Source organism: Streptopelia decaocto (genome assembly GCF_964273445.1).
Source record: "Streptopelia decaocto genome assembly, chromosome: 1".
NCBI classification, from domain to species: domain Eukaryota; kingdom Metazoa; phylum Chordata; class Aves; order Columbiformes; family Columbidae; genus Streptopelia; species Streptopelia decaocto.
The window spans coordinates 4,530,612-4,548,678 of record NC_138663.1 but is presented as its reverse complement, the minus strand read 5'-3'; the positions used below and the strand labels follow the sequence as shown (position 1 = coordinate 4,548,678).

The window sequence follows — 18,067 nt, the reverse complement described above, 5'->3', positions numbered from 1 at the left end:
TTTTCTATAGTCTATCTGAACTAATTCTCTAGGTGCTGACAGATAATTTCTCTGGAAGTGGCTGAAGAAAAACTACATAAAGTGTGATGCTTCCTTGATAGTTTCTGTTTTTCCACTGACATTTGGAAGAACAAATTTCACACAAACCCAGACAATTCAGGAGCAAGCACAACCCTTTCCAAACCTGCCAGCCTCATCGTCATAGATTCTTTCTCTTTTAATCAAAGTGTCCATCCTTCAGAAGCTCAGCTGTCACTCAGAGAAACTGCAAACATGCATACATCAAAAAACAAATGGAGTGTGGCTTTACCATCATCAGAAAACCTGCAAAAAGCCAAAACAATACCCCACACGACCTTTTCTTTGTAGGTAGACCCCACAGGCAGTGTCTGAGGTCCATTGTCACACACCAGACAACTCTTCTACAGCCATGGTCCATCTGAAATGCCTGTCCAGCCACAGGCTTGGGGTTGAGTGGCTGCACAAACCTGTTAAAATCTTGCCCCCCTCTACCGACCTCAGCTGGAGAGGAACAGCTCTGGAGTCAGTAGCTCTGATGTGTCAAACCACTTCCTACACGCGACGGCATGCTCCGCCACGCTGAGCCTTGCGTTTGATTTCCTGGATAAAAGCTACTAATACCCGAACGGAGAACAGCTTTTCTTCTCTCTTGCGAAGCCAGCCAGTGAAACGACAATTTGCAGACCAAAGAGCAAAGTCCTTGCCGCGCACGCAGGGTGATGCTCCCCACCAGTCTAACCAGGCAGTAGACGTCTCCTTGGCTTGGTCGGCACCAGCCCATCGCTTCTGAGAAACTTCACCACCCTCGGTGTTGCAGGGAAAAGATGTGAATGAGTCCCATGGAGCTCAAGTGCCTTTTGATGTGGCTCTTGTTTGGATCCATCAAGGGGAACAAGACAGGTAAAAGACTATTTCTGCCTTCTGGGGAGGGAAAATATGATTTGCGTTTTTGTGGTGACTGCTGGAGGATGTTCGCAACATCCTGACTCCTTTCAAGTAAGGAAAGGTATTAAGAGCTTAAGGAATTTATTATTCTAAGGAAATGAGAGAAAAGGGTTTTGTGCCTGCAAAACATCCACTGCAGACAATCCACAGCATTACAGGATGTTTTTTTGTGTGAGTAATGTATGTATCCTCCAACCCATTGTTGGAATAGTGGGCAGATCAAAGCAGCCTTGTGCACCTTAGGTAGCTTTTTTTTTTTTTCTTTTTTCCATTTTGCATGTAACTTTAGGAAATATAAAAATAGACACTGAAATGTCAGTACCTCTATAGGTAAAACTGATGGCAATGCTGTTAGTTAAAAGGTGCCATCCAAGTTTGCTATGGATACTATAGATATCAAGTATGCTTTCAGCCACACCTCCCAACCAGTGGTGCCTATAAACTGTGAACGGAGGCAGCTAATTCATTCAGCATAAATTTACACATTTATAAATTGTGATACTGCTTATATGTAGCTTATTTATTGTGACAAGTGTGTGCATTGAGAAATGGTCTGGTGATATATTAGTGCATTTGAATTTAAACTGCTTTGTTCAAAGGGAAAAAAACCCCACAACCTTACATTCTCAGTGCTCCATAAATTTGATATTTCCTTCTGTATCTGATGGTGATGTCCGGGTTGGGAGGTATGAGCAGATACAGCCTCAGGCAGTTCTTGGATACACTAGTACTGTAACTGCTAATGGATTATTTCTAGCAGGGCTGCAAATTTTACCAGGAGTTGGGCATCTCAAGGGAAGATTGCATTGCTTATGAACAAACTCATTAATGGAGAAAGTAACTTCACAGATATATAACCCCCAGCTGATTTTACTCTTGTTAAAGTATTTTTCCAATAAATGCTGTACCTTTGCCATCCCTGGAGGTGTTTAAAAGACGTGTAGATGAGGTTCTTAGAGACATGGTTTAGTGCCAGTGTTGGGTTAACGCTTGGACTCGATGATCTTGAGGGTCTCTTCCAATCAAAACGATCCTCTGATTCTATGGGTCATGAGGCATTTTCATTGCCAAACAAAGTGCCAATACCCATGACAAATGTTTAAGAGCTGCATGCGAGAGCTTCACTGCGAGACATTCAGTCAGAGATATGTAAATAGAATCAGTTCTGGGATGAGTCAGGTTACCTATATCACGTTTTCTGTATTACTGTGTCTGGGACATGTTGTGCAATTTCTTGCTGGCAAGTCTCATTTATCAGAAATCTTTCTGTTTTTTGGAAAAAATTGAGGGCTGTTAGAGCAGTTGCACTTTGTGCTATTTGATGTGATTTACTTCTCTGATGAATGAATAAATGCATAGCATTGCATTCCTCACTGATTCACTAAGCTTTGCTTCGCTCAGCTTCCTGCATTTATTTTCAATGCCTCTCTCAATGTTTAAACATAATCTTGATATATTTTTTTTACATTTCTGGAAATAATAAACTAAGGTAGAAATATCACCTTTTACCAATTTAGAGGTTTTGTTGTAGAGACGCCTGAAGTATTGTGGCTGTAAGACCTATTGTTTTTATTTCCCTCATGGGATCAACAAGGAGACCTGGGAATAAGACATAAGCAAAGCAAAGGAAAAGAGGCTACGTTAAACTGGACAAAAATCAGCTATGCCTCAGTACATACAGTGCCATTCATTTTATTTTGCCTTAGTCTTTTCAGCTCATCTCAGTTTTGTAAACGGATCCTGCTATAGATGTTGTTTGCAAGAGGGTTGCTGGCAAAACGCACTTTCAGGAATAAATATAATTAGGGGAAAAAGAAAAACAAAAAGCCTTTGTTTTACAGAACAGTTTCACTGATAGATCTCAAACTGCTTGGAGAGGGCAAAGTCCTCTCAACTGGGGAAACTAAGGCATGGGATGATCCTTTAGTAAAAATTAGACTACACCTTAGGGCTAAAAAGAATAAGAGAAATGCTGTTTTTCTCATGAAAAGGATTGCATTTATCTCATTTACTCTGCACAGCAGCAGTGCCTAGAATGGATGAGGCTTGCAGTATGCTAAGTGAGGGTCAAATATAAGATAAAAGCTGATCTGTGCTCCTACGACCTTTCCATCTTGGTATTCATCATACAGGAATACACTGAATAGATTTGCAAGTTAAACCTGGAAAGGATTAAAACTCACACAAGAAAGAATTTCATTCACACAAGATGGGTACCAGATCTCAGTCATTTAAATGAGAGGAATTTCTTTCCCATTATACTTGCATATTAGTCCTCGCTCCCATGGATTTGAAATGCTATGCAGAATAAATTAAAGTTGTCAAACACGTACAATTGTTTCTTGTAAGGTCAACCAGAGAGCAAATACCTTTATAAACCTTCCAGCTACAGTGGCCCTCAGCAGCAAGGTACCCAACATACAGCTACAATTTAAAAAATTGTTTAATTTTTTTGTTTAAATGGTGATCCTGCTGAGGTAACGCAGATACAATGGACAGAGATCCTGCAGTATCTGCTTCTGCCTTGAGATGGAGAAATCTTCTCCCCACCTCATGACATGTTGCATCCTTTCCTTTTATCATAGAAAAAAGTATTAACTACTGCTAGAAAGCCACTGCCTTTGACTTTTCTCACTATTGCCTCCATCGTGTTGCAATTTTGATGTCCCTGCTTTCTTCCTTCAGCTTTTTCTCTCCTGTTTTTCCTGGTGCATTAACTGAACCTTCAAAGCCCAGCTTTTGGATGTTTTCTACTCATTGTTTCCATCTCCTGACCCTGGTTCTGAATCTTGGATTTCCCAAATTTCCCAACCTGGCCGAGCCTTCTCTCCATCTACTCCAATGCTTCCCCAAAACTCACATTTCCAAAGCCCTTCCATGACTTTCTTCACTTGACTCCTTGCTCCTCAGCCCTGCCATCTTCTCACCTGCTGCTTTTTCTTTATGTTCTCCATTTGTAAAGTGCAAGCCCACAGATAAGGAATATACAGCCTCCTTTATTTGGCAAATTGTTTCATGCATTACACAGTCAGAAAAATCATCAACACTAACAAATCATTTCCATCCCGCTCTTGAGAGCTCCAGCGAAAAGCTCAATGACCATGCCAATGCCACAAGTCAAATGAGGTGAGTCTTAAAGCCACATTTGAAACCAAAAGAGTCCCATCAGACTTTTTGTCATTCTTACCCAAGGCTGGGGCACATGCTTGTCAGCCAGTTCAATTATTTTCGGAGGAGATATTCTTGACTGCCCTTCTAACCCAACAAAAGGCAAGGCTGAGAAAGTACCAGCCGAAGAAAAGGATCTGAATTTCTGCTGCTGTTTTAAAAGCCAATTTTCTTTCTCAGTTATGTGTTTTTCCCTTTAGATGAAAATACCAAAGAGGTAGGTGTTACTGAAGTCACAGATTTAAGCAAAAATGCAGCCAAACCTATTCAAACCCCAAATGTCACATGCCAAAACAAGGCTTTTACGTATGTTATTCTCAAAACCAGACACTGTGTTCTGCTACCATGTGCAGTGGTTGCCTTTAAAGAGTTTGAGCTCTGTGGCTTTACCACAGAACCAAGGAGGTTATAAACACCCAGAAACAACAGAATAGGAAAAACAAATGTTCCAAATTATCCGCTTTGTACATCTTCTACACAGTGCACTGTGCTAGGGCTTTCTGTCCTCTTCCTGTTTCCTAATATTGCCTCTTCCAGTTCCCCATTTGCAGCCCAAGTCCCCAGCTCAACCTCCCTGCCAGACCAGGCGTGAGATTAATCTTCAACTTCAACCGTCTGCACCATCATCTCCATCGAGCTGGACTTGTGGACTCCCTTCATAGCCAGGGGAGAGAAAGTAGACCTTTCAGGGCACAATTCTACCAGATTGCAGATAAGGGTACAGTGAATCATGTCCTTTAAGTCTCTTTCTAGTGACCACACAGGGAACTGAAATGTCTGGTTCATGTCGGCTGGTTGGCGTTGAGACCATGCCTTAAAACAGGAGCGAGTTGGTGCTGAAGGGGGATAGTTGTGTTTAGGAAGAGGGGTGGCAGATGTTCAGTCAATAAACATCTGGATCAGCAGAAGACACAACAATCTCTGCAGGCTGATTTGCTGGGATCTCAACGAAGTGAGGTTTAAAATGAAATCAGTGCATTAGCTAAGCCACACTAATTATCTGTGTGAGCATGTTTAGGGACTGTTCTGCCACCACTGAAGCCAATAAAAAGAGAGAAGAACCTGTAACGTTGCTTTGGGGACCTTGAGTTAGGTGTCTGCTGTCCTCTACAGAGGTCTGCCCACCTCCACTCCTTCCAGAAGGAGCTAGGGCAGTTCCTGAGGCTAAGTTATGCTTAGCATGAGAAAGCTTACTCCACTGTAAAACCAATTCTAGCCTTGCTGTATATGGAAAGTTTTAGATGGAGAACACATTTCTGTTTTTTGCATTAGAGTTCACTGCCAAGGTCAGTGGCAAACAGCTGGTTAACATGATAAAGTCAAAAGATAGGAGAAGTGCATCTCTCCCAAACCTGATTTTTCATGGTCCTACGAAGAATTTGTGGACAGATCCTGCTGGTTAATATCCTGGTTTATTTTACACTTTCTTTCCAACAAAGTCGAATTTCAGTACAGCAAACTCAGCAGGCATGAAACTACTTAGTCCTTAGAACAGAACATGCCTTTTATCCACTACTAGAAATATTATAACCCACCTCCTCCGCCAAAAGGCTGATCTCTCCATCACATTAATTCTAGCATCTACAGTATAGCTAACCAAAAGCTGGCAGGCAAATTAACATAAACTTCAGGTTTGCACTCCAGCCCCAGAGCTGGGATCTATTGCCAGTTTATAAATCTACACAGAAAACAAATATAAATTACATTAATCAGAGGGGAAAGAAGCAGACAGAGCTGTATCTACCTTGTTAATGGACCCTTTGGGAATAAGTTTTGAAGTCAGAAAAAGTTCATTACCATTTCAGTCCAGTTGTTGGTATCGATTCCTTCTCTTCACCCATATCAGTATCATCTTCAAGAAGATGCTCTGTTTAGAGAGCGCATAGTTTCCAACAGCATATGAACCCCCAGGGCTGAATTAGCTTTTCAGGCACATCTTGAGGAACGTCCTCATTTTGCCATGTTTTGACTTCTTGGTGTCTCTGGGGCAAGGTTCTCTTCATCTCTGCACTGGGCAGGTGTGTGAAGTGCCTGGTTTCTTCCACTGCTTCTACCCAGAACAGCCGGTTTCCTACTGATCCTGTCTTACCACATTTGTGTTTAGTGGAAAATGACCCTATTTTTGCACCTTGCCTTTTTAACTTGACATCAGAATAATGTCAGTGCTGGTGACACACAGCCACATGACAGAGGAAATTCTGAGTTTAGGCTATCAGGGCATGACTCACTGTCTGTGTTCACCTCACACTAAAAACACCTGTTAAGAAATTTTCCCCATTTGCTGCTTCTGGACAAAAGGTGTTGTTCTGATGCCTTGTCTAACACTGCTCTAACAACTCAGATGTCGAAAAGAAATAGGCAGGAGAGCTTCATAAATCCTAATACTGCCAGAACATCTATTAAGAGTGTTTTGTGTTGGGTCAGTAACGTGTTTGAATGGGAGAACTCTGGGAAGAAACCCAAGTGCTGAAAGAACTGACGGTGATTTAGCTAGTGGGTTTATTTCCCCTGAGTCTAAATAATGACCCTGGATGCTGAGGGCAACCAAAGGCAGTTAAGCTTTATTTAGCACATGGCAATGAACTCACAAAAGATGGGGCATGGCAGGGTATTCTGCCTGGTACCAACCTCCAATAACTCCTATGTGATATCTGGTGGCTTATGTGGAGGTCCTAGATGCCCTAAGACACCTCAAATGGCATCAGGCATCATTGCTTAAGCAGGAATAGCAGGAATCCCACCTATCTTGTGGCTCAGATGACAAGGAATGCCCTGCAGGTCTCAGAAAACTTATAAAACTTAATTTTGGGAGCACACCAGAAGATGCAATAACTGCTTGTTAAATTTTATGTTTCACAGATGTCTAGCGTCTGAATTCACTAGTCTCCCTCTAATTTGAAGGGCATGTCTCAATCCACTATATTATAACATTTGAAACCAGTTCCAAAATATCCAGAAATGCTGTTGGCACCAAAAATCCAATAATATGGGGAGAAATGTGGATTCTCAGCTGCCATAGGAGACCTACGTATTCTAGCAATTCTGCACCCGATAGTAGTGCTAAATCCCATAACACTATTACACCAATGTCTCTGTTTGGCCCGTTTCAACACATCATGTTAGTACCTCTAAGTGCAAAGAAATGGAGTCACAGGGAATTTTTGGGGTATAGGAGATGAGATTGGTAGGTGGGGGCTGATGAAGCTTGTGAATGAAGGAAAGGGAGGACTAAGGACATCAGGATTAAAAGAGAAGGAAATAGGGACACACAACACCTTGTCACAGGGATAGAGAATTGGAGGATGTAGGAAGGGAAAATGAGGAGGCAACCAAAACCCCAAGAGATGTGAAGGTGATGTGAGGACATTATTTTAATCCAATATTAGCAGAAGTGTAGCCCTGGAGTAGCTGTGGAGGGATGCAGAATCCAGAGAGAGCTGGGCTGTGCAAAACTGGGCTACCAGTGGCTATGAGGCAGGTGGCACCTAGAAGTGCTGGCCTTGTATACGATTTGTGTTTGCATATCACACTAACTCAAACAAATTGACAAACTAATTCCCAACCAGGTCCAAACCAGCAAAAAAAACCAAAGTTAATCTGTCCTAAAAATGTAAAAAGTCAGAAAACTTGTCAAGGAGTAAATCTACACTCCCATTCCTTAGTTTCCTGGCTTCTTCCCATCCCTTGGTTCTTTTATCACCCACACAACAGGGATGTTGATTTTTTAGGGGCAAACCATGCAGTTTCCTCAGGCACAAAGACTGAATGAAGTTCTAGAGATGATCCACTCCAAAGGTTGTTCTGTGTAGGCAATTTGATCCATACCTCATCAGGTCTGCTTCTTCTCTGCACAGTCTGCCCACAATATACCAGGAGGTCTAGTGCCATCAAACAGCCATGCACACCTACATGCCACCACCTGTGGCCCCTGCAGCTTTGGAAGACACTTATTCTTCCCTGATAGGAGCTTGAATACAATAACTAGCTTGAACCTGGGGTGCGGCTAAATGGCAACGCATGGGGAGCTCTTTTGGGTTTGATGGCCAAACCATAACTTCCATTCTCAGGTAGACTTCATTGAGTGTGCGGTCATTATCATGAGTTATTATCACATCTACTGCCACAATGCTTGGAGTGCTGGCTGATAGTTAGGATTCGTTTGTGTTGGGTATGGTACGAATAGCTGATCAACACATGTAGTTTAGAATCCAAATATAAAGCGACAAAGTACAGAAGTAATGCTGATCAGTATGATGGTGCCTACTTGTTCTTGAAAGATAGGTAAAAGACCACTTAAAAAAAGCACCTCTGAAGATATCTAGGATACTTAGAGACAATGAAGAGGAATAATGGCAATTGGTATCTTGAAATGTCCATGTTCTGGCACGGCGCCTCCCAGTGTGAAGACTGCCACAAGAAACCCAGAAGCTGATGACTTTGATATCAAACCCATTGGTGAGGAGATCTAGCATGGGAAGAGAAGCCAACGCTTTGAAAGGATATGATGGTTGATGAGGAGAAAGTTCTTGAAAATGGGAGCAAAATACTTGACATGACAGTGAAGCAGTTAGCAGTCAGCGGAGGGAAGCAAACAGAAGGTGAAAATGAGACCTAGGAAATTCATCTTTCCAAATGCTTTCTGGATCAGAGACAGGAAGGTGACTATAAAGGCCAAAGCAGCAGTGGTCTAGATGTAAGAGGAGCAGAGTTTGAGTGATGTGGGTGAGATGAAAAGGCTGGATCCTAGGAATGTTGCTTGAGATCCATCTCCCACGTGGATGAGTTGATCCAAGAGCACCAGCACAGTGGATTTTGCTCACTGTCACCCATGTGCACCATCTCTGCACAATCCCTATTTGACAGTGCAAGTTCAGAAGAACTCTGACTTCATTTGATCATCGATTGAAACAACAGTTGCCCTTTATGATGAGTAGGTTAAATGCTGTGGGTTTTCTTAAGAAGAGACTAAAGAGTTGTAGGTTTTAGTGCCTCGTGCTGAGATTCAGATCTGCAGTCTGCTTCAAAGTGGCTTTTGAAGTCTTGAGGGTAACATGCTTTTAGCTTTCAGGGAAAGTGAGAGTACATGATCTCGACTTGCTGCTAATCTGATAACTCTTTAATTTTAATCACCCTGACAGTCTGTGGTAAACCATGTGGTTAACTATTTCGGGTATAGCCGCTTCTCTCAAAGCCACAGTCTGATGCAGTTTACAAGGCGAATCCTTCGATAACACAAAGACAAAACGGGATTAAAACACCCCTTATGCAGCTTAGCTGTTAAAACACTCACAATACTTTTCAAGGTTGCCTTCTTCAAACTTCATGACTTTTACTAGCAGCAAGATAATGAAAAGTAAAAAAGGGCAGAAAATATCAAAGTGAGAAGATGATGGCCCTGAAAGAAAAGGGCATTGCAGGGCTGGGTCTGGGAGTCACTGACTGGGTTGCTGTTGGCAACACATGGCTTTGTTTCAAGAAGCCACTTTGGGAGTCAAGGGCAGGTGTCAAATGATGAGCAACTATCAGGGATTCAAGGCCCTTTCATAGTCATTCTTGCTGGTTGCTAAGGCTGCATCAACCATGGCTGCAGAAAATGCGAAGACGTGATGACTAAGAAATTTTACTCCTAATAGTTGTTGCTACTATGTGTAAGTGTGAAGGGCCACAGACCATGCACCCGAAGATCTCAAGTGACAGCCCAAATGCAACCAGCCTGTTTTAGCTTTGAATTACTCAGCCTTTAGACCTCAGATAATCATTCAGTAGCAGCTTTATCAACTTCTGGATCTCCTGCTCAGCTTCAGTGGTCTTTTCAAATGCACTGAAAGGATCCAACTTAATTCATTGCAACTGATTGAGAAGTATATTTAGATGTGATTTGCTGATGACACTGCACTTCACGTCCTTGTTTTGGGACAAGTTATATTTAGGTTTGCAAACTTATTTCCTAGTAAGCTGCTCTTTGCTGTGCTCAAACAGAACAGAGAGCCTGCTCCCCTTTCTAATGTTTGATTATAGATGATTGCAACTTTTAATGTCTTAATTTTCCTTATTCTGCCTCACTCCATAGATACAGGACTGCCCACTCTGGTGCAGGCAGCAGCTCTACAATATGATCGTGTACAGCATTAAGAAGCTGCTGCAGAACATCTTTGCTTCAGCATCCTTTCTCCTCTAGGAGAAACACAAGGGTGTCAAATCAGACCCTCCTAACTAAAAGAGTGTAGACAAATACAGGCTTCACAGCACTTCTGAAGACAATCCCAAGGGATTTTTCTGCATCCTGAACAAATCTATACTTATAAAATCAACAGCAACAAGTAACTCCAATGTGAAGAAGGCTTTGGATGGTAGGATTGTTCTAAGATTAAAAAATGTTTACTTAAAATAACTAATAGTTTTGCTAGACACTCTGAGCATCTCCATGGCATAGAGACAATCAAAGTAACAAAGTTTTGCCACCCGCATGTTTCCTTCATGACATCCAGTTTCATCCCACAGCTGGGATTTTAGCCCTGGGAGCAGAATTAGGCTTACTTCACATCACTGAGCTCTGCTGTCAATAGGACAGAAAGATGCACAGGCTGTCCTGACTCTCAGGTTTCTGTTTGCAGAAGAATGCCCAGCTCTTCCATGGACCAAATTTACTGTTTCTGCTGAAATGTATCCACTGGGGACCAAGCTGTATTATGAATGTGACAGCGGCTACACAAGAAGAAGTGGCCAGTACCCGGGAATTCAGTGTAAAGAGAAACAGGGGCTCGCTTCTTGGGTCTACAAGGAATTTGAATGCATTGGTAAGTGATTATTGTCCTTTTTCTACACTCATAGTAGCGTTTTTCCAATGAGTTAGTCAGATGCATCTGGGTACTGTTCTTCTGTGCTTACCTTTGCCAATTAGAACTTGCAACAATTCTATCCTGCCTCTAAAATTTCAGGTGCTCTGGCTTTGCACTCCTATTCATGCTACTGTAATTCAGCACATATAGTTTCTCCCACAGATGAGAAAAAATTGTTGTCAACGTCTCCCACAATGGAGATAGATTTTACACAGAAGCCAGAAAGAAAAACACAGAGCCCTGCACCCCAGAAGCAAGAAAACCTGTCAGAGTTTGGTCAGAAAGGTAAGACCCCATTCATTACTGTTACACTGATTTCTGTGGAAGTGGTGTAAGAATGATGAGTAATGTTAAATTATTTTGTCAGACAGAGAGAAAGAAACAATTGCTATAAGACCTTGGCTGAACGAGTGATACAATATAAGTGAATGAGCATTTTATATCCTAACAAAGAATTAGGAAGGCTTGGTATATCCTGCTTCTCCGTATCTTGTAACAATACAAATTATGTTGTTTCAAGAGCAAAAGCAGCAGGTAAAACCTGTTTTAACCATGTGCTGCCTTGTGATCTCACAGATTTTTGTGGTCCTCCCAAGACTATTCCACATGCATCTTTAAGCCTGAGAGGACAATATTATGTGGGGCAAGTACTGCATTTCAAATGCCAGAGAGGTTACGATAAGCAACCCCCCACCTCTGGCACCAGCACGTGCATGAAGGTGAATGGTGAAATTAACTGGACGCCCCTTGCCATGCGATGCACCAATGACAGCAGCTATAGCGATGAGTTGCTTCCACAGACTATTGAGCCAGGTAAGCTGGTTGCTTTGGCATCACATCAGTGTCATGATCTGCTCATGCAAGGTCCAGCACCCCACCAACTCAGCACATCAGTCCTAGGGAACAACCTGCTTGAGGTTCGGGATGGAGAGATCAATGGCCTCAGGACTCCGACACTGATGGAGATGTCATCTCTGATTGATGGAGGTGACATCTCTGGGGAGAACATAGCTGCATCCTACTTTGTCTTGGGTGTCCTTTCATATTAACTGCAAAACTGCAGGAATTTGTGAGCAGAAAGAGCCATGCTGTCATACACTGGGAGGCCGCACTTTGAATCCTGGGGTCAGTTTTGGGCCCCTCGTGACATGAAAGACACTGAAGTGCTGGAGCGACTTGAGAGAAGGGAACGGAGCTGGGGAAGGGGCTGGAGCACAAGTGTGATGGGAGCGGCTGAGGGACCTGGGGGGTTCAGCTGGAGAACAGGAGCTGAGGGGAGACCTTCTGATCTCTGAACTGCCTGAAAGGAGCTTGGATCATGGAGGGTGTTGGTCTCTTCTCCCAAGTAACAAGTGATGAGACAAGGGGAAATGGCCTCAAGTTGTGCAAGAGGAGGTTTAGATGGGATACTAGGAAAAAAATCTTCCCGGAAAGGGTTGTTGGGCATTGGAACAGGCTGCCCAAGGCAGTGGTGGAGTCACCATCCCTGAAGGGGTTTAGGAGATGCATAGATTAAGTTCTTAGGGACATGGTTTAGCGACAGCATCAGGTTAATGGTTGGACTTGATAATCTTGAGGGTCTATTTCAACCAAAATGATTCTATGATTCTATTAAAATAATAGAATAAGCATTTCCTTTTCTCCTTCCTCCTGGCAGCTATAGGCCATCTATTGCCACTTCACAGTAAGGTACTCCAAAAGGTATATCTAAGCTTCCCTCATGATTGCTCACAGTTTTAGAATCCAGAGTTTAGCTATTCCATAGCTAAACTTAAGTAATGTGGCTCATTTCTTAATTTAATACCCAGGATGCTGTTTTGAACAGAGACATCAAGAAGCCCACCAATGTTGCCCTGTAGTCTTTATGGACCCAGATTGAGCAGGACATGCACCATTGCCATCTGACATGTTGAGTCTCACTGCTCAGGGAGCCAGCAGGGCTTTCAACTGAGGCTGCAGGATCTCTTCCTCTTGCTTTTATGCCTTTAGATGTATGAACACAAAAACAAAACCCAGACCTTCATGGCTCTTACTCCACCCAAGTCACCTACCTTTTTCTGATGGCATCTCTTCTAACTCTACAATGAATGAGTTCAACATGCAGAGAGAAAACAGAGCCCTTTTTCCCAAGTGTCTGTGATAGCACTGAGGGTCTGGAGCTCTCTCTGGGTAGTCAGGCAGAGCTATTGAAGGTGGAAGTACCCAGCTGTCCACCACCTCCAGAGTCCTCAGGTTTTCATTATGCTCCTGACCTCCTCTGAGGCAGGTGAGTGTGATGGGCTGAATTTTAAAGAGGTGGGAGACAATGCAAGGTCAACACAAGAGGACTTTACCATACCAGGCCATGTGGTAGAGCAGGATGGTTTTGGCACTTGGCCATCATTGCCTCTCATCACTGCCCTGAGTGTAGGGATGAATCTCCTTACTCACTGGGCACACTTTTTCAGCATTAGCCCAGGACTTTCTCCCCTTCTTTATAGATCCACCTGTTTCCCTGTGGTGCCCAGTTCAGAGTGATCCAGGTACAGCAGTCACAATTTGTTGTTTGGTCTTTCCTTCTCCTTCAGGACAGTCATTTATTTTTCCCCATTGACAATTTCACTTGGTACTATCAGGATGAAGGAACTGTTTGCTGTGATGGAAATAACCCATCAACATGCCGGTCCTAGAAAATTATACAACCTATTGAATAGTGGGAGATTACAAATATTTGAAATTTTTTGAATTAGGATTATGAAAAGCATAAGGCTGAAGGATAAAATAGGCCATCTTGGCTTTGCATTCAACAGAACAATAATTTCAGTTTCCTGCAAAAGTACACTCAAACCTGAGCAAGGTCTGGTCTTTGTACTTGGTGCAACAAATATTTATTCCCAAAAAGTGTTGCCTTCCTCTTCGTTATGATGGGGCTAGGTAAGGAATATCCTCCCCTTTCTCTGTTCTCCTCCCAGCATCCAACACAAAGAGATTTATCAAGAGACCACTCTTACATGACTTCTTGTTAAAAACCTGCTGATTTACTGGCTCAACTTCAGAGCTTCTTATTCAGGATAAGAAAGAAATTCAATGAATTTCTTGCACTAGGGAAGTTTTGGGTTGCATTTCTGGGTTCCTGTTTGAAACCATGTTTCCAAATCCCAGCTTGGCACCTTGAAAGTAATCCTTCCTGGTTTCATATGTAATACAGGTCTTTGCTGGATCCCATTCCCTGGAAGATACAGTTCACTTCATGCCCACCATTAACAGGTATTAGGTCAGCATATATGTTGATATCCAGGCTGGAAACATCTAATGGTGGCCAAGAAGCAAACATGGCAATTATTAAGTCTTGTCTGCAGAGGGAGAGCTGTCAGACCTAGCTTGGCTCCATCCTCATCATTGCTTTGATGAAGGGCAAATTGATATAGAACCAAGACTTTCTCTCTCTTTTCAGGTTCGCCTCATCCATCCTGTTCCTCACCTGTGATGCTGCCAGTGACAGGTATGCCATTTTGTCAGTTGTTAATTACAGACTTCACCCCACCCCGCAGGGCAGTTACTTTGCCTTGTTCTACCAAAGAGACCCATCTCTGTTACAAGAGATAATAAATATACTGCAAGACCCCTCTACATCCATGTATTGAGTGAGAAGTTAGTAAAGAATATGTAAATAGAGACTGTTTAAGCACTTAAGCTTTTTTTAAAGAGGTTGTCAAAGACTCAGAAGGGATATAAAAGAAAATAGGCCAACGCAAAGTCTAGTTTTTAAATGCAACCATTTTCAGATTCTTTCTCTGTGACTTTCTGTGAATTTAGTGAATAACTTCAACTGGAAAAAAAAAAAAGGAAAAATATAAATATTTAAATTATGTGTTTCTTTTACATTTTCAAAGGAGTAAATAAAAAAAAAACAGCAAATAAAATATTTTGTCATAGCTAAAGTGATGCATTTAGATGAATCTGAAGGGATTTTTTCTCCCCGTCTTCCATTCAACCATTAGCTGCTAAAACAGAAATTGTCTCTTACTGTGCATACACTCAAGACTTCGTGTGAGGACTCTTGATTCCAGCTGGAGTCTGCTGACAACTGTAGCGCACATTGTAATAAGGAGGAATAACAGAGTGAGATAAAGAAAGCGAAGGAGGAGCATTGCAAACTGTGCCAGAGACCGCAGCATCACTAGTCCCTGGTTATTTGGCCACAGGTGCTCTCTATTTGCCCAGGTCCTCTCTGGCTGGGTCTTGTTTGCCCCAAGGAGCAAAGAACTGGAGCAATATGGGAGAAATATTGGCTCTAGGCATGGGGGCAAGATAAGCCCCTATCACAGGTCTTGCCTGTTTCTCCCAGTTGGAGTAATTGCAATAATTACTGATAAAACCAGGTGCTAACTGTGATGATTTTCTGTTTTAACAGCTATCGTTTTTGTTCTGCTTATCATTCCTACTGTTTTTGTGTGACTCACCAAGCAGAGAATACGGTAAGTGGGAAGGAACCAGGAAAATGTGAAGTCTAAAAGAAAAAAGGGGAAAGATATTGCCTGGATCAGGCATCTCACTATTGCACTGCTTAGATTTCTGGGTATCTTCTTTGGTATTAAATGAATGCCCCTGGATTCGGGGTTGTCTAGTTCAGCTATTCAATACTGGCACAATAAAAGGAGGAATCAGAGCTTTTGAAACCAAAAAGCACCCTTTGTCCCAGCCATTGTGGAACTGAGATTGGCAGTTCAAGTAACAGGTGGAAAACTAATCCGGTGGGGAAATTAAGGTTAATTATGCAAATACGTTGGTTTCAGATAGATTACACGACCAGTCTTTTTCTCTCTGTCTAACCTGTGGGAAGTCTGGTGGAGCATCTGCCACCACAACAGCATCGTTCTTTTCCCTTCATCCCCCTGATTTCTCACTCATGTCGTGACAACTTTGTACTTCAGACTTATTTCAGTCTGGTCTCCTCACTGTTTCTGTTACTACTCTGAGATGCACAAAGGCTGTTCCTGTTCACAGGCTCCCCAGCCTAGTTAATCCAAGATGTCCCTATTTGACACTTGGGAGTTCTCAATTTCTCCTCTCTCTTTGCTAATTCTCATCCCAATTTCCCTTCATGTTCTTTACCAATCAGCTCTGCTCCACTGAATGGGGATTTTTCTTGAAAAGGAGGAGGGTAGGACCTTGTGAAATCACCATCAGCTGTGCTTTTTTTGCCAGTTTATGGTAAGATAAAGCCATAAGAAAGTCTAGACAACACTTTGAAACATGTTTTAGTGAAGATGGTGAACCATGGTTTAGATTGCCTGGGCCATTGTGTGATTTCTGAGAATATGAGAGGTGAAAAATTGTCAAGAATGATCTGCATTTCGTTGGCCCTGTGGTGGAACAAGAGATGAAATAGCCAATACCAGATGAAATAGTAACCAAGTTCCTAAGTAGTGTCTTCTGCAAAACGTACTGAGTGGTTTCTCATAGTAAATATAGAAGAAATAATAGAAAACTGTCTCTTTCTAGCTGTAATAAAGTCTCTTTCCTGCCGTAGAGAAGAATTCTCAGGGAATTGGAGCGTTCAGATCCAAGCTCCTGAAATCAATGCCTTGCCACAGAAGAAATCAGATTAGTACCAGAAACTCCAAGACCGGTGGTGGCAAAAGAGGAGGAAGCCTGGAGCCTCAAATCCAATGTGTGAAACAGGCCAAAAATGTTACCATTTAATTCTTATTGGGACAGAGTGACTTTCCACCCACAGAGCGTGGGTGGAGGGAGCGCAATTGACAGACAGGGAAAGAGCCCTGCCTGAAACTGCTTCCCAGAAACGCTTCTCCTCCTCCTCCCATATAGCAGATGTATTGCTATTAGAATATATCTACAGCCTCTCCCAAGCGACCAGGCGTACACATGGACCGTTCGCCCAAGCATGTTTAGATTACGGCACCATCATTACAGCCCACACACCACCTTCCCACAACGAGAGATGCTGGACACCTGATGTCCCCCTTCCCCACCCAGACAGGTCAAACCCAGTCACGTACATTCGTCATCACTACTACACAATTCCTCCAGCTCAGAGAAGGATGCTGCAGATTGTGACAGTTGATTATTTTGACAGATCCTTTCATAGCTGCAGAGCACCAAAGAACCTGCCACAAAGGCATTTGAGGACGGACTCAAGCATCCACAGTACTTGGCGTGTATTATTGGGAATTTGTGGAGTTTGAATAGTCTTTGGCCTCTTTTTTGTGCCACATTCAGCCTGGTAGGTTGGGGTTCATCTGACAAGATGCAAGCATCTGTGTCTGACTATGGGAAGGAACAAGTCCCTTCAGAGAGCAGTTCTTCTCACCCTATTGCCTATATATATGTGCATATTTATTTATTTATGCCACATATATATTTATATACAGGTCAAATGACTCATGATCTGAAGCCACTTGTTTCTCTACATTGACTCTAAATCATGCCCAGATTGACCAGACTAGCTATAGATGCTTACATGGCTAAAAGCAAAACAAGATTAATCCCTTCCTTGTAATTCAGGAGGCATGAGATCCTAGTATCATTTTCTATTTTATGACGGAGTATACGTGTCATTGATTTACTGACGTGTATTCCTGTTGAGTTATTCTCACTCCATACCCTTGATATTTATATTTTCCATGGCTTTTTTTATTCCTGTTGGAATAGGACATACTTGTACTATGTATCTTTATAAAGATGGATATGTAATGGTCTCTTACATGCTATTATTTTGTATGGGAGCAAACAACAATCTGTATTTACGCGATAGATGACAGGTTTTCACACCTGTCAGCTGCTCTGGAGGCTGCAAGCAGTGGTACTAAGGTCTTCTGCTTCATTCGGTCGATGCACGTTACTTATTGCTAAAAGACCTCAGTTAAGAGCCGCAGTTACACTGTCATGTCTTGTCCTGCTCAGGGCATTTTGCTGGAGAAGGCTAATATTTCATCTGCTCCTAGCGTGCACGTTTTTATGCTGATAACAAGAGAAGAGTCATATGTCTCCTACTGCTCCAGTGGTTTTTCATCCTTCCCCTAGCCAGCTTGGTTCAGGGAATCTCTCTCTCTGTATTTTGTCTTTGTTTCTTGGAGATTAAGGGAGACACA

At 42.5% G+C, this 18,067-nt stretch overlaps 1 protein-coding gene across 4 annotated transcripts; it reads left to right on the top strand.

Moving 5' to 3' along the window:
- The first annotated feature begins 662 nt into the window (after positions 1-662).
- Positions 663-16,617, top strand: LOC309446939 (interleukin-2 receptor subunit alpha-like). Of its 4 annotated transcripts, none has more exons than XM_082067161.1 (8): positions 663-921; positions 10,749-10,931; positions 11,136-11,258; positions 11,550-11,786; positions 13,454-13,495; positions 14,407-14,454; positions 15,367-15,430; positions 16,486-16,617. In XM_082067161.1, exons 1-7 carry the CDS (start codon positions 852-854, stop codon positions 15,408-15,410), a joined length of 747 nt encoding a protein of 248 aa, XP_081923287.1. In that variant the 5' UTR covers positions 663-851; the 3' UTR covers positions 15,411-15,430; positions 16,486-16,617. The 4 variants fall into 4 exon arrangements, with proteins under 4 accessions (XP_081923287.1, XP_081923285.1, XP_081923286.1 ...); XM_082067159.1 differs by having other exon boundaries at positions 11,124-11,258; XM_082067160.1 differs by having other exon boundaries at positions 11,124-11,258; positions 16,491-16,518.
- Positions 16,618-18,067: the final 1,450 nt, after the last annotated feature.